This window comes from Parasteatoda tepidariorum, chromosome 4 (assembly GCF_043381705.1).
Source record: "Parasteatoda tepidariorum isolate YZ-2023 chromosome 4, CAS_Ptep_4.0, whole genome shotgun sequence".
Taxonomy (NCBI): Eukaryota; Metazoa; Arthropoda; class Arachnida; order Araneae; family Theridiidae; genus Parasteatoda; species Parasteatoda tepidariorum.
The window spans coordinates 100162959-100180652 of NC_092207.1; the positions used below are offsets into that span (position 1 = coordinate 100162959).

The window sequence follows — 17694 nt, forward strand, 5'->3', positions numbered from 1 at the left end:
ATTTTAAATAAAAGAAATTTAGATTATCAGAATATGATTATCGGTACTGAAATATAAAATCCAAAAAGAAATTTTTTTTTTCCCGTTGTAAGTGAATAGTGTTAGCTAGTGAGCCTTTTTTTTTTGACCATTTGAACTTTAATGCAGTAAAATATACCAGTGTTTCGCGCTGTAATTCATAACCATGAATTATTATAATGTTAAATATAGCATTTTTCATTTATTTTGATCTCAATCAATACATAATGAAGAAAAATATATTAAAAATATGTTTAATAAAAATGCTGCGTCAAAGGGTTAACGATACATCATGGTTACTACAGTACTTTAAAAAAAAAAAATCCGTTTTTGAAATCTCAAATACTTAAATCTATTCAATATGTATGCCATTTCTAGAGATCGTATATGTGTCCAGAGTGTCAAAAAAATGCCATTTAAACTTGATAGAAAGGTTCATGGTTGAACATTGTTTAGGACTAAGTTGTGAAGGAAGAAGACCCTGCCATGCAACTGGGGACAAGGAAGAAAAAAAAATCCTCAGAATGCAATAAAGGAAAAACGTGCAGAACAAGCGACTATTACCCTGCAGGACTTAAACCCATTCTTATTTTGACATCTTGAAACCGCCTTAACCCTCCCCACAGAATTTTCTTGTTTAAACAGTTCACCTTTTATCGGGAGATTTATTGAACACGAAGCTTTTATTTTCAGGAATCCCATTGTGCGACGTTGTTTGTATGTTTGACACGTTCTTTTATTACCGGGGTGATTAGAACGACCCCAGTGATACTTTCAATAGATAAAAAAAACCACCTCCCCTCCTCTTTTTTATTCTTTGACCAGTTTCAAATTGTTATCTTGTCCTTTTGTGTATGTTTTTAGCTTCTACGAAAATTAGTCCTTGCCAAGTGGCGAGAATTATTGATAATATATGCTTCTGAATCACCTGTCTTGTTGTACAATGGTTTCAAGCGTAAAACGTTGCCGCCCTCCTTTTACCTCTGGATCCTATAATTTTTTTTTTTTTTATATATTTTGGAGTGATGCGGAATATATATATATATATATATATATATATATAAGTGATAACACATTGGTTTATATAAATACATTCTTTCTTTAATTTACTTTTTATAATGAGTTTTGTATTTATTGATTTTATCTATTTCTTAAAAATCACAAATTTGGTAGCATTTCGAATAAGAAATACTGAATAATAAGAGCAGCAATTTGTTTTGTAAAGTCGTGTATTCTTAATTTTCGTGGTCTGTTTGGTATATGATTCTGACTTTGATACAAATTATTGAGACTAAAATTGCTTAGTAAAATTAGCAACTCTTTTACCCATTTGATATCCATATGTATTTAAAATTCTTTAATGGTTGTACGACAAATTTGTAATTTAAATTAAAAATTTGCGTTTCTTTCACAAGCGCAATATTCTACATTTATTTATTTATTTTTAATTTTTTCATTTTTATTTTTATGTTTAAGACTAATGCTGTAACTTTGTGAGAAAAAAATCAACATTTTTATTTATTATTATTTTTTTTTAGAAAAAAGTAGGTTTTTTCTCTCTCTCTCTAGAAGGATCTTTTGAAGTTGTAACACTCTTTGCTTTTTATTTATTATTTTAATAACGAAGCCCAAAATAATTTCCAAGCGATGAAAAAGAAATTGCTATATATTGAAATTGTAGCTGTTGCTTTTCCAAGGACATGAAGGAATAAAGGTTACAGGAAAGCGTTTAATAGTAGTAATAGAATTAGTGTAATTAGTACGATCTCAACTGAACAATTATTATTATTTTTTTTAAATTCATTTAATGAAAATGATACAACTCTTCTTACATTTACGTATTTCTTATAGTTTCAATTAAACAAGGCAATTGAACCACACATTTTAAAAAACTAGTAGAAATTTTTAAAACACAATGATAAAACTGAAATTACAACAGAAACCGATTTAAAATGTTGAATTACGATTAAAGTTCTGTTACAGGCACTCAGTTATCGATATTAATGTGTTTGTCTCTCTTTTAACTCTGGAATTTTGTCTCTATGAACTCTAGAACCGATTTATGTTAGCTGCCTGAAATTTGAGGTTCTAGGAAAAAAAGTACCGGAAAAAAAGGTCCCGAAGAAAAAGGTACCTGGAAAAAAAAAAGGTACGGAGAAAAAGGTCCCGGTAAAAAAGGTACCTGTGTAGGGAAAATTCTGTAGGGGAAAATATTTGAAATGAGAAGATTAGATTGAAGCGCTTTTTGCTGTTCCGTGCATGATTTTTTTTTTTCGTGTCGCGCGTTTTCAACTAATTAAAAAGGACCAATACTTTCACCTCCAATCACGAATAAACATCCAACACATAAATCCTCCCAACTTCCCCGATTGGCTACTTTAAGCCTCACATTAGCAACTTCTTCACAAAATATAATTTAAAATAGAAAATAACACATTTTTCACTTTAAAAAATTACAAAAAAAAAGTAAAACATTATTGAAAAATTTAAATAGTATCTTCCCGCTTTAAAAAATAATCAAAGAAGAATAAATAAATGAAATAAAATTTTTAAAAAAAAGCGTAATATAACCAGCCCATAAGTCCCCCCCTTACCCTTCTCCTTACCTCAATGATCTAATCTGAATTATTACAAATAAAAAGAATATTCATTGAAACAGCGAGAAGCATTCATGCTGCCCAGAAAGCGAGAAGGGAAATATCCCTACAGATTTTCCCTGTAGAGGTACCTTTTTTACCGGGACCTTTTTTTCCAGGGACCTTTTTTTCCGTCTACCGAAATTTGAACGGTGGATGGAAGGAGCAATTTTAGACCCCGATCATAAAAAGCGTTCAAAAATTTCAATTACTTTGTTCAGAACAGACGTTTGAAAAATAGAATTTTCTTTATTGATTATATAAGTGCCATTGATAAAAATGAAATCGCAAATGATTCTGTTTCGACTAATATTAAAGATTACATCATTGATATTTGCTAGCTTATAGATCTCATTAAAAAAAAAAAGGAAATTATCTCGCGTTCTCAGACATTCTTTATTCGTTATGTCAGATAAACTCAATGATCAACGTGAATGGTAGCATAGGCAACCTACGTCACCAAATTAGCATTCCTAAAATTATCTGAAACCACGTGTTTATTTATTTATTTTTATAATTATGCTTTGAAAAGGTGTTTATGTCATTCTCAATAATTTAAAATTAACGGTAGAAATAAAAGAAAAAAAACTTTAGGTTTTGTACAGAAAAGCAAAATTAATGGAGATAGTACTAATTCGATCAGGAGAAGCATAAGAAAATACTTTTATTGACAATGATGCTTAATTAATTTTGGTAATAGGTAATAGTTGAAACAAAAAATTAAATATGCTCTAAAAAGTAAAACCAATGCTACTCATTCGCTTAGGAGAAACGTAAAAAATCGCTGTACTATTATTGATGCCCAAGCTGTTTAATTAATTTTTGGTGATAGGCTCTTCTGGTAGCAAATAATATAAATATAGGTGCAATATATAATTGTTTCCATCCCGTACTTAGAACGGGCATTCACTTAGTGCTTCGCTAATGCTAAAACTTCAACGAAATTTCGTTTCGTACTCAGATTATCTTTTAATGTGAATAATAAATAAAGAAGCTGTTCAACAGGAAGAACAAACTCCTTTTAAAATCCCATCTAATTCATATTCATGATAGATCATTCTCATAGACCACACCAATACAACAGCTCGCGGTTACAGTGAATGATTCAAATGTCAGCAATTAAAAAATTACACTTCAGAACAATGGAAGACGTTATCGAGAACTATTCATTTCGGGCAGCGCGCTCAGAATCAACAAAGGAATGGACGATGACCTTAAAGCTATCAGTTGCGGTTACGATTCTTTAATTATGCCTTTCAGGTTACGAAATAACTTCAGATTGAAAAAGAGGAGCGGCGGTGGCGTGGGAACTTCTGAATGAAATTTTTATTAATAAAATGTCGTTTTATTTTAAATTTTTAAAAAAAATATATATTTGTTCCTTTGAAATGGCAGTTAAATTTTGAAGGTTAATGACTCCATTATTCTGTTTTTATTGATTTTATTTGGAAAGTGCCGCTGATTTATTATTTTGTTCATCTAATAGTGTATTGTTCTGAATAGATATATCTTAGCAGGTTGTGTAATTTAAAGTAAAATAATAGATTGTTGCTTTAAAATTATATTGTATACTTGTGTAACTATTAATTCGAAACTTATGAATTATTAGTGTAATTTTTAAATATTTTAAATTTAGCAAAATATTCTTGTAAACTAATTTTTTAATCCATAAGTTGTCCTTGTGTATAAATAATTGAAAAATTAACCATTTACAACAGAAGTTAATCATTAAGAACAAAAATTAAAAACTGGAAAACAATCCTCTGCTGCTTCCACGCTCGGTTCTATTTTCCACACTTAAAAATATTCTTTAATAAAAAAAAATAAGGAAAATGTAAGAAAACGATTTCATAAACGTCGTAATTTTAGAAAGTGTTCTAATTTTAAACTTATGTTTAATAATAAAGCTATAATTTTTAGGTATTTTTTTTCCACTTGAAACAGGATTCAGCTAAATAATAGAGATTTACTCAATTTATCTACCATTTCACATGGATCACACAGATGAATTTAACTGTCATCAGAGTGTTAAATAATAATTGTGTTAATATAGCATTTGTCTTATTTACTGTTAACAACAACAACAAAAAACGTAATATGAAGTAATTTCTATTTTTATATTAAATTGATATCTGGCTATAAAAGACTAATTTTTTGTAATCTTAAATTTAAAATTTCCTCCTCTTAATAACAATTGTTATGCATTTATAAAGAAAAAAAAATTTCAAAAATGCTCTTAAGTATAATACTACGAGTATTATTTTTAAATAATAGTGTAGTTATAAAAAATTAAAAGCTGTAATAATACTTTGAGAATAAATGGAATATATAAAAATTGTAATTTTTTTTAGATAGACTGTGCTCCAAAGCACCAAAGTAGTAGTATCAATAAAAAATAATAGTTTTGTTCGAATTTACTGGATGCTTTTAGAGAAATTAAGCTTAAGTCACGTTTTTCTTAGAAATAGTGATTGATTCTACATTGGTTATGGTATTCATTCATTTACGACTTATTCATTTACGATCTCACGCTATGCTCTATACTTATATAAAGCTTCAACCGTGGACTTTAAATTAAAAAAAAGAAATTCATTAATTTTTTTAAAAAGAAATTTGGGTGTTTTTGTTTGTAAGTTATTTCATAATCATTCTGAATATAATTTTTCTTTCTGCCAGTTATGTTTAACCATCATAAAATGACCTGTTAAACTTTAGTAAGGTGTTAATTAATCACTTATTTAATTAAACATAAATGTCACTTTCAATTCAATTTTTTTAAAATTGAATAATTTAACTTTTTTGATTACAAATAAAATTTAAAACAAATTAATATGTTACACAAAATACTTTTTAAAATATATATTTGCCTAGATATAATTAAATTTTTCCTAAAATGCTGNGTAAGGTATTAATTAATCACTTATTTAATTAAGCATAAATGTCACTTACAATTCAATTTTTTTAAAATTGAATAATTTAACTTTTTTGATTACAAATAAAATTTAAAACAAATTAATATGTTACACAAAATACTTTTTAAAATATATATTTGCCTAGATATAATTAAATTTGTCCTAAAATGCTGCACAACACAAATAAGTATAAAATTTGCTATTAAAAACTTTGAATATTGAAATCATTTGACATTATATTTCTAATTTGAAATCATCATTGGTTATTTGTGATGCAAAATTTAAGAAAATGTAAAGAAATGATTAAGAACAAATTTTAGCATTTTGGGGCGTTTTGAATAATGAGTCATTAAAAAAGAGTTAATTATTGTTTAACAAAGTGTATGGTGAATTTTGTTGAATAATGCAATGTAATCCTTAGTTTTTTTTAAAAAAATCTTTGTGATTGAGAGAATATTTATAATTATTGTAGGCACCCGCCCTCTCTTTACCCGACGACTTCGGCCGGTTTCCGAAGCGCCTATTCATCTGCCTTGCCTGTCACGTCTGCGAATCTTCCAAGGTTCAGTCCGCCAACGATACTGACGCACTATCCGGGTATCTCTCATCCTGCCCTTATTACATCTGGACCAAAACAGGAGTTATCTTTACATCACACCAACCACAGGTATCCACTGTAAGATAACATTTCTTTTTTCTTTTCTTTTATTTTCCTGTATATTTTGTTTCTTACTCAACCAATTCAAAAATAATTAAAAAAATCAACTCATTAAAATTGATTTATTTTTTTCTTCATTTTACCAATATTAGTATATGGTAACCATATATGACTAAATCTTGATACACTGTTGCTATTATATTGTCAGATGAATGAAAATCATAGCATGTGCAAGAAAACTTTTTTATGGGTACAGGTAAAGGAAGCCTACTTATCAACTAAGTCTGCTTCTTGTGCTGCCATCTATTTCTCAAACAACTAAATAAAATTTTAAAATGTTTAATGTTCTTTTTAAAAATTTGCATGCATAGTTTTATTGTTTTTACTTTAACTTGTAATTGCTATTTACTTTATAATTTTGCCTACTATTTAGGTTTATTTGTAATGATCTAGCCTTAGTAATATGAGGTTTTTTAGCATTAATATGAGGAATTTAAAGAAATATATACTTGCAATGACCAAGTGTTGTCATATTAATTAGGTATAAAACGATGGTTTGTTGTATAAAGTTTAATCAATGTGCTCAAATATTTATAGCTATTTTGTTTAGTTAGAAAACTTGTTTATAGAAGTGTTGTTTATTTTCAGGAGCTTGCCAGAATACTCTGAACAAAAATACAGTCCCAAGTCTTTAGTGCCAACTAGTACTCATAATAACAACAATAATGACATGACCAATAATAATGGAGAGAGAAAAACGCACATTAAAAAACCCCTTAATGCTTTCATGCTTTACATGAAAGAAATGCGAGCCAAAGTCGTGGCGGAGTGTACCTTGAAGGAAAGTGCAGCTATCAACCAAATACTCGGCCGAAAGGTAACACTTTTATTTAATAATATGCGAATATTGAAGTAGTATTTCTGCCTGAATAATTTTGTTTCAGCTAACAATTTCCTCATGTTTTAAATTTTTAAAAACTTTTTAAATTAATTGAAATTCTTCATTATTATTAAATACTTTGTTTTCCATATTTTTATTCTATTATAGAAGATTTGTTTTGGGAAACATATGTACACTGTATCAATTTTCAACCTAATGCTGATTATTTTAGAGAGAAACCGGATTTTTCATATTTTTTTATTCAATTGTGTGAGATTAAGTGGACGCCATACCACGGGGAAAACTTTTCATTGCAAATTTTCTTTCATCTTCATAACTGCTTTGAAATATAGAAAAAGCGAGTTCAAGCAAATTTAGAGTAAGCTATAAAGTTTCATTTGCTGAAGAAAAATTGAAAATATCAAAACACAAACAAATTATAGGAAGAAAACTTCCCATTTTGTAATCCTTAGTTGTCTTCTCATAATTTATTTTCATTTTGAAATTTTCTTTTCAGTATTTAAAAAATGTCTTTATATCTTTTCAGTATTACTTTAGGTTTGTCCGAACTCACTTTTACCTTATTTTAAATTAGTTATGGAAGCGAAAGAGAATTTGTAACAAAAAATTTATCCTGTGTCCTCTTAAGGTTTAACACTGGACCCATTTACATAATTGCTTCTTGTGTGTTGTTGAAAAAGAGAAGTATTTTTGCATATCACAAGATTGATTGCCATATAAATTCTGATTGAAATGTTTAAAAAAACAAAATATTTTTTAATTTTTTCTATCCTGGAAGATTTATTAAAGCAAATAGACTAATTTTCATGCTAATGATTGTTCTTTTAAAAAAATCAAAATTTTTTCAATCATTTTTATGCATACAGGGAGATTTGTTAAAGCGGGTATATATCATTAGAAAAATTTCTATGCTAAGGCAAGAAAAAAAATGCAATATTTCCATATCCTTTTTCTATTTTTGAAGGTTTATTAAAATTAATGCACGTCACTTCACATGCATTACTTTTTTTCTTTTCAGGATAATTTATTAAGGAGAACATAACGACCAGGCAGTGTAATTTTTTAAAAATATAAGTTAAAAAATAACAGTAGAAATTTTGATTTTTTTTTCTTAAATTTCAAACTTAATGAATTCTAATTTAATGAACTTTTTCATAATAATTTTCATCAGCTTTTTTGAATAAACTCAAAAATCACTATCGAAATATATTTATTTGCTGAAGTTGGTATTTCTCCTTACTGGTGATTTTATTCTATAGGTCATAAGGTGTTTATCTAAATAATTGAATGCACTTATTTATATAATAAAAATTTTTGTACAAATTATATTTCTTCTTTCAGTGGCACGGCCTGTCACGTGATGAACAGGCAAAGTATTATGAAATGGCTCGAAAGGAACGCCAGCTTCATATGCAAAAGTACCCTGGCTGGAGTGCGCGTGATAACTACGCTCTCCAAGTCAAGAAAAAGAAACGAAAAAGGGATAGAACTCAAGATGGAGGTACATTCCTATCAATTATTCCCCATTCAATAAATTTATCAAACTTATTTTATTATTATTATTATTCTAATAAAAAATATTAATATATTATTATAAGAAAATAGATATTTGTGAAAATGGATCAATCTTTGAAATTCTTTATGATAAACTGTATTCTATTTTTTCCCTCAACAGTTAAAGTTTTAGATAAAAACAAATACTTTTTGCAAATGTGTATGCATAATAAGAGAAGCTTCAATAAAAAATTAATTAACATCGAAATGATTAATCATCACGATAACACATTTAGTTAAATGTATATACAAATTGAATTAATGTTCTATCATATATAAATTCAATATGCAACTTTAGATAAAAATTTCTATATTTATGTTAATTTTTTATCTATATAAGTTATTTAAAAACTAGATTTTCAAATTTCCTTATTTTAAGTTATATTATAATATCATCTGTTTCTTTGCGATTTTTTTTTATAGTTATAACACAAAAATTTCACTAGTGTTTAAGATGTCTATCATTATTTACACTTTATATCTAGTATATGAATATGTTAATCTGTATAATTTTTAAGAAATACCTATCTTTTAAAAATAATTTTTGTCAAATGTTTTAGATTTTAAATGTTTTTTTTTGTTTAGTGCAGTGGCATTTTTAAAGTTTTTAATACTTGCATTTGTACTAACATGCAGCCAGGGGTAGATCAAACCACCTGTAAGTACAGTGTTTTAATACAGGTTTCTGGCTTCAAATCATTACGCTTTTTATTCCACCTAGTTGACATTTTTTTAGCATTTTGTTCTTGCCTGTTTAATTACTCTGCCAAAAATAAACTTTTTGTTCTCATAATTGCATGCAAATCTGCAAAAGCATGCATATATATTTCCCCCTTTATATTTGTAATAAGCTATTTCTTTTACCATAATTTCCTTTATTATGTCTTTGTTATGTATAAAATAAATGATATCTCAACTTTGAAATGACACAACACCCAGTTATTTAGAAAATTTTGAAATAAATAGAATGTGCATTAACATTATTTATGACCTACAAAGTTGATAATTAACAAAAGCATTAAAATGAATATGAGCTCCTATAATTTTGCAGAAACTGTTTTAAAACTGTTAAAAGCTTCCTGTTTTGGCTTTCTTTTTAATTCTAGGAGAGAGCTACATAATTCATAATAAATAATATTTGAGGCGAGATAAACACTCACAGATTTTTTTTTTTCCCTTGCAGATCTTGCAAATTTTAATTAATGTAGTTTATGCATTTTCAACCTAGTTAAAAAAAATTTTTTTCTTGTTTGAAAGAGTTAAAATTGAAATGATGAAAGAAGTAAATGTTACTTGGGTGAAAAAATCTTATTTTGATCATTTGTTGTAAAATCATTTACTTACCAAGATAAGTTGCTTTAGAATTTAAGTTATACATGATATTAATTTGAAATCAACTTTGTGCTTCCTTTTGACCAAAAATAATGTTCTTCAAATTGTCCTAAGAAGAAGTTGTTAAGTTATTTTCTATTTTTATTTCTTTATGTTAATGTACTTTAAAGTAATATTATATTGTATTAAAAAAATGATAATTGTCAACTCAAATAAGTCCCCCCCCTTTTTTAAAAAAAAAAAAAAATTAGTTTTTTTTTGTTTGCTTTGATTTAAAATGCATAGCATTCTCGTTCGAAAGGAATCACGGCCATCCCAACAAAAATAAATAAAGGCTAACCCCGTACTTACTGCAAATGGAATAAATGATACACATCATATTTTTTAATCATGGAAGTAACAAAAGCATTTTACTTTGTTTTTGTAATGACCATTCCATATGTGTATTTTTAGAATTCTTGTCACAAAGAAAATTTTAAAAAAAAGTATGAACATTAGTTATAAATAGATCCTCACCCATAGTTTGACAGAATTTTGTAGCATTTTTGTTTCTTATGCATTTAAATATTAAGCCTTAATGTTTATGCTTTTATTCACTTCATTTTTGACAAGGATTCTAAAGATATATATTAAGGGAGGTCATTATAGGACACCCTTTTAATTGTGACCTGCCCAGTTAGACCTAATGCAGGAGAAATTCTGTTTCCCTAGTTACAAAATGATGTCATTTCAGAAATGAGGAATATTTTTAAAAATGTACTTAAAAATATTTGAAAATTTAAGAAATTTTTAATTTAAGTGGTATTGCTTTTTTTAATTTTTTTTCTCCATTTATCTTTTATATGAACATTCTTTTTTATCTATGCGCATGATCCCTTAAATAAGTATTTCAATTTTATCATTGTCTCTATTCAACTAAAAGTTAAACTTCTACATGACTTGTAAATATATTTATGACTGTTTTCATAATTGTTTGGGATTGTGCATTTCAATATGAGTTTTATTAAAATATCTAAATATTTCAGCCCTGAAATTTCTTCTGCTCTTTCACTGAAAAATGTAGATATTATTTTCTCCTTTGCATGTGTTTCTTCACAAAAATTGTTCTGCACTTTCATTTGTTTCTGTCAACAAGGTGGAATAAATTGATATTGATTAGATATTGACATAAGGAGGTTTAATAACATGCAAATACTTGAAAAATCATTTTCTGAAATTTCAGGGCTGAATATTATTTTAACAATCATGTCGTGACAACTTTTCCATGTAACACCCAAACTTTTGTTATCATTAAACGTATATATGTTTCCATAAAATCTGAGAAGTAATAATCTTTTATAAACTTTTATAGACGGCAACAACCTCAAGAAGTGCAGAGCCAGGTTTGGTCTAGACCAACAGAACAGTTGGTGTAAACCTTGCAGGTAATTTTGAGGGTGGATTTATATTTTTAATTTCATAAGTTATATATTTAATATTTATTCATTCTGTAATTTATCTATGTAATATGCATATGCTTTGTGTTTTGTTTCATTATCTATTATTCATTATCTATTTGCAAATCTTATTACATTTTTTTGTCACTTATTAAATTTTCCAAATGAATGTTTCAAAATTATCTTGCCTTTCTAACTATCAATTCTCATAGAGAATGATAGGATATTATTTTATTGTTACTTATGCCCCCAAAGCAGCTAGTATGTCACTTTTTTTTCGCAATTCATGTTCCTCGGTTAGAAAAAAAGTACTGACACTTCAAATGCTTGTTCATGAAATTCACATGTTATTTTAGTATAATTGTAGGTTTCCCCAATTTATCATAGAATTCTTGCTGCATTCAGAGAGACATTTGAAATTTTCATCATGTTCTTTTGAATTTTAGTGCAATATGTTTTTAAATCTAGTTTCTAGTCCTTTTTTCAAGCACTTTTAAACTGTCCACATCTTATTACATTTAATACATAATTAGGTACATTATTTAACATATAATTAAATTTAATATATAATTACATTTTCTTTAATTAAATAAGAAAATCTGATTCATAATTGGAGAGTTTAGTGAGAGAATTTATGAAGCAATATTTTATTGAATTTGGGAAACATTAGGAAGTTGCTTTTAAAATATATTTGGTTATATTGAAAATTATTTATTTATTTAAAGAAATTTCAGAATAAATGCTAGATTTACTTGACCTGAAAATATAAGTTTTTAAAACTTTTCCATTATCATTCAATGTAAGGTCTTTGTTATAGGCGAAAAAAGAAGTGCATTCGTTACCTGGACGGTGCTGATAACTCTTTAGAGAGTGAGGACAATTTGGGTAGTGCCGGAAGTGTCGAGGCACCCACACCCGATTCCAATAAGACTGAAGATACTGACAGTCAAGATTTGGACACTATTCAAAACAATAATTCTCCTCTCAGTCCGTGTACTGATGAAATGGACACCAAACCTAGACTCGACAGCAACGGAATGCTGCGACCGCAGAGTCCTCTTCAACAGCATTTGTATCACCATCCTTACAGTGTACGTCAGCTCATTCAGCCTCATCATTTTGACAGTCATCATCATCATCATCACCGCGCCTCACCTATGAAGACTTCTTTGATTACTAGGACGGACCCTATGTCTAGGTTTCAGAGTCCTTCTGAAGTGTCCACAGCCAGTCAGCAGCCACCTCCACCACCAATGCTCACCGTTACGTAGAAGCAGGTGGAGGACACAAACTTTAATGGAACAGGCATTTAATAGTTACTTCATTAAATGATGTGTGGTGTGCATTTAGTTTGATTATCAAGTAATGGATTTATTGTATAAAATATTTATCTAAAGGAAAAATAATAGCTGTTCAAAAATGTGTTCTTTCACAGTTCAATTAAAAATGATTTTGTAAGATATACTAGTAATATTTTTTTTTAAATGAAAAATATATATAGTTGATTTATTTGTGTATCTTTCAAATGACTAGTTTTATTATTGATCATATTGGTTATGAAGCATAAATGATTTAATTTATTATATTTATAATGAAATGTAAGAAATGCTCAAATATATGGTTTAAAAACTTATCTTGTTTCATGTTTGAGCTGCATTTGCATTAAAAATTATTATTAATTGTTTAAATTAATTCTTTTTATTTCAAAACAATTATTTTTAATAAAAATGTAAAGACGTAAAGGTGAGAAAGCTGTAAAGAATATGACAATTAATCTTGTTTGTATTTATTGTAGTTTATTGCATTTCTTTTTAAGCTGTTTTCTAATTATTGTTGAAATTTTGTTTTATCAAATTTTTTTTCTTTGGTTTTGTGCTTTTTTGCATTTTACTACTTTAACAATTTTACGCCTCAATTTTGTTCTTTTAAACAATGTAAATTTTATGCTAATAAACTGTTTTAGTATTTCTGCTAGAGAAATAACATTTATGGTTCATTTCCATCTATTTAAAATATTTTGTTCAAGTGATGAATTTTATATTAAGGCCAATGAGTGCTATATTTTTTTTTTTTTTTAAACAAACATTGTCTGTGGCAAAGATTTTAATCATAAAATATCGAAATTATGTTTGAGTTCCTTTTTTATTGAGTGATTTTGCAGTGTATAATTTCATGTATATATTTATCGTATTGTTGTGTAGTTATAAATTTTTTTAACATTGTGTAATGGTACCAGTTTTTTGACAATCAAGTTTCCATTTCTTTGCATCTTTTTTATGCCCGAATAGTTATTAAAATTCAGTGTTCGGTTTCCCGTTTTAGATTTCCTCGACCGTTCAAAATTCCGAAACATTTGGAATTTTAGATTAATTCAAAATCTTGAATTAATTCAGTCAGTTGTAAATTTTCAGTTCTGCCCATTTTATTTAGAGTGTACCTCTTAATCCGTGGAAATTTGATTGTCAAAACTTTAAAACCAATTTTGAATAACTATTTACTTTTCTTTTTTGGAATTTTGAATGGCCGACGAGACGATTTATTTGGGAAAATTCGAACGACTGAATTTTATGAACTGTTCGGGCAGTTTTTTATAAACGCTATTTAATTGAATAGTAAAACATGATTTTTAACTGCCACGTCTTTCATTTGAGACGAAACTAGTTACATTTTTGCATTATCAATTCATTCAAAATCATCATTAATAGGATGACCTAAAAATATGGCATAATAGGGTAATTATTTGTTTTATTTATAAAATTATTCTTTTCTTCCATAAAATTTTGTCTGATTATTTAAAGTTTTAAATATAGATATATATCTTTTGTGTTAATAAAACCAGTGAAGACTTCACTTATTAAGACTGAATAATCAATCCAGTTAAATAATTTTAAATACTTTTTAATCGTAAAGGTTGTTATATTCTTAGACTATGCATACAATTGCTAATCATTCTTTATATTTTATCTCCTTTGTGTGTCATTTTTAGCTCATGAATTTATGTTTTATGCCTATATTGTATTATTAAGACTCATATATATACTTCCATTTGCTGTGATATAAGTACTACATTGCAATGTAAACATCATATTGTAATTTCAGACATAAAATATTAGTACTCTTTAGAGCATAGAAGTTTATGGATACCTACACTATTTTAAATAAGTATTAAAATGAGTTCTAATCCATTATATTGAAGCTATTTTAAAATACTGGTATTTATGCATGCTTACTGTTTTTTAGATATTAAAATCACTTCTAAATCATTATAATGTGGTTTAAAATGCTTACTCTCATTCATAAATAACCATTTTTAGTTACTGAAACTATAATATTATAATTTCAAATTCTGACTTGTTTGAAACTAGTAAAAATGTTTTTTAGAAATTCTGACTTATATACATGTTTATGCAATTTTAGTTATTGAAATCCTTACATTATGATTTCAAACAATAATATGAATGCTATTTCAAACCATTATATTGTAGTTTCAAATCCAGATAATTCGAAACTAATGCACGAGCTATTTTTAAATACTGGTATTTATGCATACTTACTATTTTTTAGATATTAAAATTACTTCTAAATCATTATAGTGTGGTTTCAAATTCAAATAATTATACATTTGTCTGAGTACTATTTTAAAATGCCCGCTTTCATTCTTAATGAACCATTTTTTAGTTATTGAAACTATTATATTGTAATCTCAAATTATAATGACTTGAAATGAGTAAAAATATTATTTTAAAATTCTGATGAGTATATTTGCTTAAACATTTTCAGATATTAAAATCATATAAAATCATTACATCATAATTTCAAACAATAATATAAGTGCTATTTCAAAAATACATGCATACCCACTTTACTAAAACCATTTCTTTTTTTTTTTTTTTTTTACAATTTTAGACAATAATAAGAGGGTTTTTTTAGAAAATGCATTATACTCACATCATCAGTTATTTAAACATGGCCCTGTCATACATGAATGCGTTGAATTTTTTGACCGTTTATAACTCTTTTGATATAAAATAATTTGCACACAATACATTAAAATTGTGTGATTTATTTTTAATTAAATACTGTTACCTAAGATAAATTAAAATTTCACTCAAATTTAAACGTTAGAAGTCTGTTCCGTGCATTGCGAGAGGTTGAAAAATGCTATTGTAAATATTCATTCTCATTGGAACTGCTGCTGTGAACAAAGCATTTCTAATCATCTTTAAAAGCAGAATATTGGATGTATGTAGATTTGAACATTATTCTCTCTATGTACCGATTGATCAAATTTATGGATGGATTCAATTATGAGTTCAATTGTGCTTGTAAAATTGTGTTGAGTGTGATAAAGGCAATGTTTTACTGAGAAAATCAAAACTTTATGCATCTGTTTTATTATTATTTTTTAATAGATTACCCAGTTTTTTTTATATATATTTTGTGCAATATTGAAACGCCTCGAGTCACGTTATAAATTTAATACAGGTTATAATTTTTTTTTATTGAAAATGATGCGAGTTAAATAAGTATTGATAGGTCTTGAAGCTTTTTAAGAAAATAAATATGGGTAGCTTAGTGATTTTTAATTGGGGGTCCCATATTAAAGTGTTTTTGAGTGAAAATACATCTACTTTAAGTATTTAATATCTTTTAGAGAGCAAAGCATTCGTCACAATTTGCTTCCACTGCTCATTTTTTTTAAATGTAGTTTTGATATTTTGGGACCTATGGTACTTTCATTTTTAGTCCATTTTAATGAAACATTCCAAAAGAAGTTCAGTCTTGTTTAAATTTAAAATGCAATAAAAAGGATTCGTAAATTCCATGCGACTAATTACCAAGCTAAAGCAGTTAATTCATTAAATTGAAAAAAAAATTTTTTTGAAAGTAATTTGAAAATGGCTAAATTTTAAAGCTTTGCTGTTGTATATCTACAATAAGTATGAAGGTTAAAATGACTGGGGAGGATATTGTATGAATGTTTGTTTGAAAACAAATTGATTTTCAAAATGTTGTATTGTGCAGAAAATAAATTTTTTTTTGTTCCTTAAATACGCGCACACGTCCACTCGTTCTTTTTCGTTTCTTTTCTTCCTTTTTTGTTTTGACAGTGCAATTTTTCTTTCCCTTTTCTTAAAAAAAAAGTTTGTTAGTTTGAATAATTATTTTGTTTGTTTGTCTGGTGTTTTCTGTCTGATTTGATTCATTATGATTGATTTCACTGGTTTCTTTTGCAATTGTTGATTTGAATTAGTATCTTTCTTTGATGAAAGATACAATGTAAAATACTGATGTACAAAGCTTGAAAATATTGTAAATGTTAAGATAATTCTTTGTAAAATTGCCAAATAAAGATTGTACAATTATAATACATAAATTAATGTTTCAGTTTCTTACTTCTCTATTTCTGTTTGCAAGAAGAAAAAATCTATAAAATTTGAATTTTTCTATCATATAGTTGCATTATATAATATTAAAGTTTTCCATAAAAAATAACTATTTAAATTTCGTCATTCTTTTAGTACTTAACAAACTTTTGATGATAAAGTATTCTTCGACTTGTAATACGTTTTGAAAAATGTGTAGAAAATAATTTGATTAGAAGAAATAATCTTTTGATCTTCTATGGATTTTCCTCCATAACTTTAAAGCAATAAAGTTATGTGGTTTGCATATTCCAGTAAGAAACTTAAAACTACACATTTTTCAGTATTTTTTCAAATTATAATTGTAGAATTATATTGATCGGAACACTTATATTGATATGTATATTCGATTATATATTTCAATTATACATATATTATGTATACATATGTCTGATTGTAGAATTGTATTGTTTGTCAAAAAATCTAAAATACTGCACACTTTATGTTTCAAATCCCCCAGAAAAGTGGGATGCCTGGGCCTCTCTATGATAAATTAAGTTATAAATACGTATTCTAGACATAAAAGGCACTCAGTATTTTTTTCCTCTTACTGTGAAACAAAAGTTTCAAAGTGTTCTTTTTAAGATAGTTGAAGAACTGAAAAAGTTTCGATATTTTGTAATTTCCGGGTAATTAACCTAATTAGCAATAATGCTAAATAATAAGTTTTTACCAACCTTGAAGTGTCAAATTGGGATCACGTGTTCTCTGTTAGATAAAAAGAAAAACTAAAAAAGTCAAATATGGACAGTAATGCTAAATAATATGTATATTAGTGAGATATGCCTAATTTAGACCATCTGCATTTAATTAGACAAACT

General features: G+C 27.0%; 1 protein-coding gene across 4 annotated transcripts in view; it reads left to right on the forward strand.

The window, feature by feature from the left end:
- The window catches only part of LOC107450033 (protein pangolin, isoforms A/H/I/S), a 155697-nt gene extending 142847 nt beyond the window's left edge, over positions 1-12850 (forward strand). For 2 of the 4 annotated variants that reach the window (XM_021144539.3, XM_016065741.3), the window contains 5 exons: positions 6039-6242; positions 6873-7101; positions 8467-8626; positions 11363-11435; positions 12265-12850. In XM_021144539.3, coding sequence (XP_021000198.1) covers positions 6039-6242; positions 6873-7101; positions 8467-8626; positions 11363-11435; positions 12265-12718 — 1120 coding nt within the window. In that variant the 3' untranslated portion in view covers positions 12719-12850. The remainder of the gene's footprint in view (positions 1-6038; positions 6243-6872; positions 7102-8466; positions 8627-11362; positions 11436-12264) is intronic. The other 2 variants (XM_021144540.3, XM_071180253.1) reach the window with 1 other exon arrangement.
- Positions 12851-17694: the final 4844 nt, after the last annotated feature.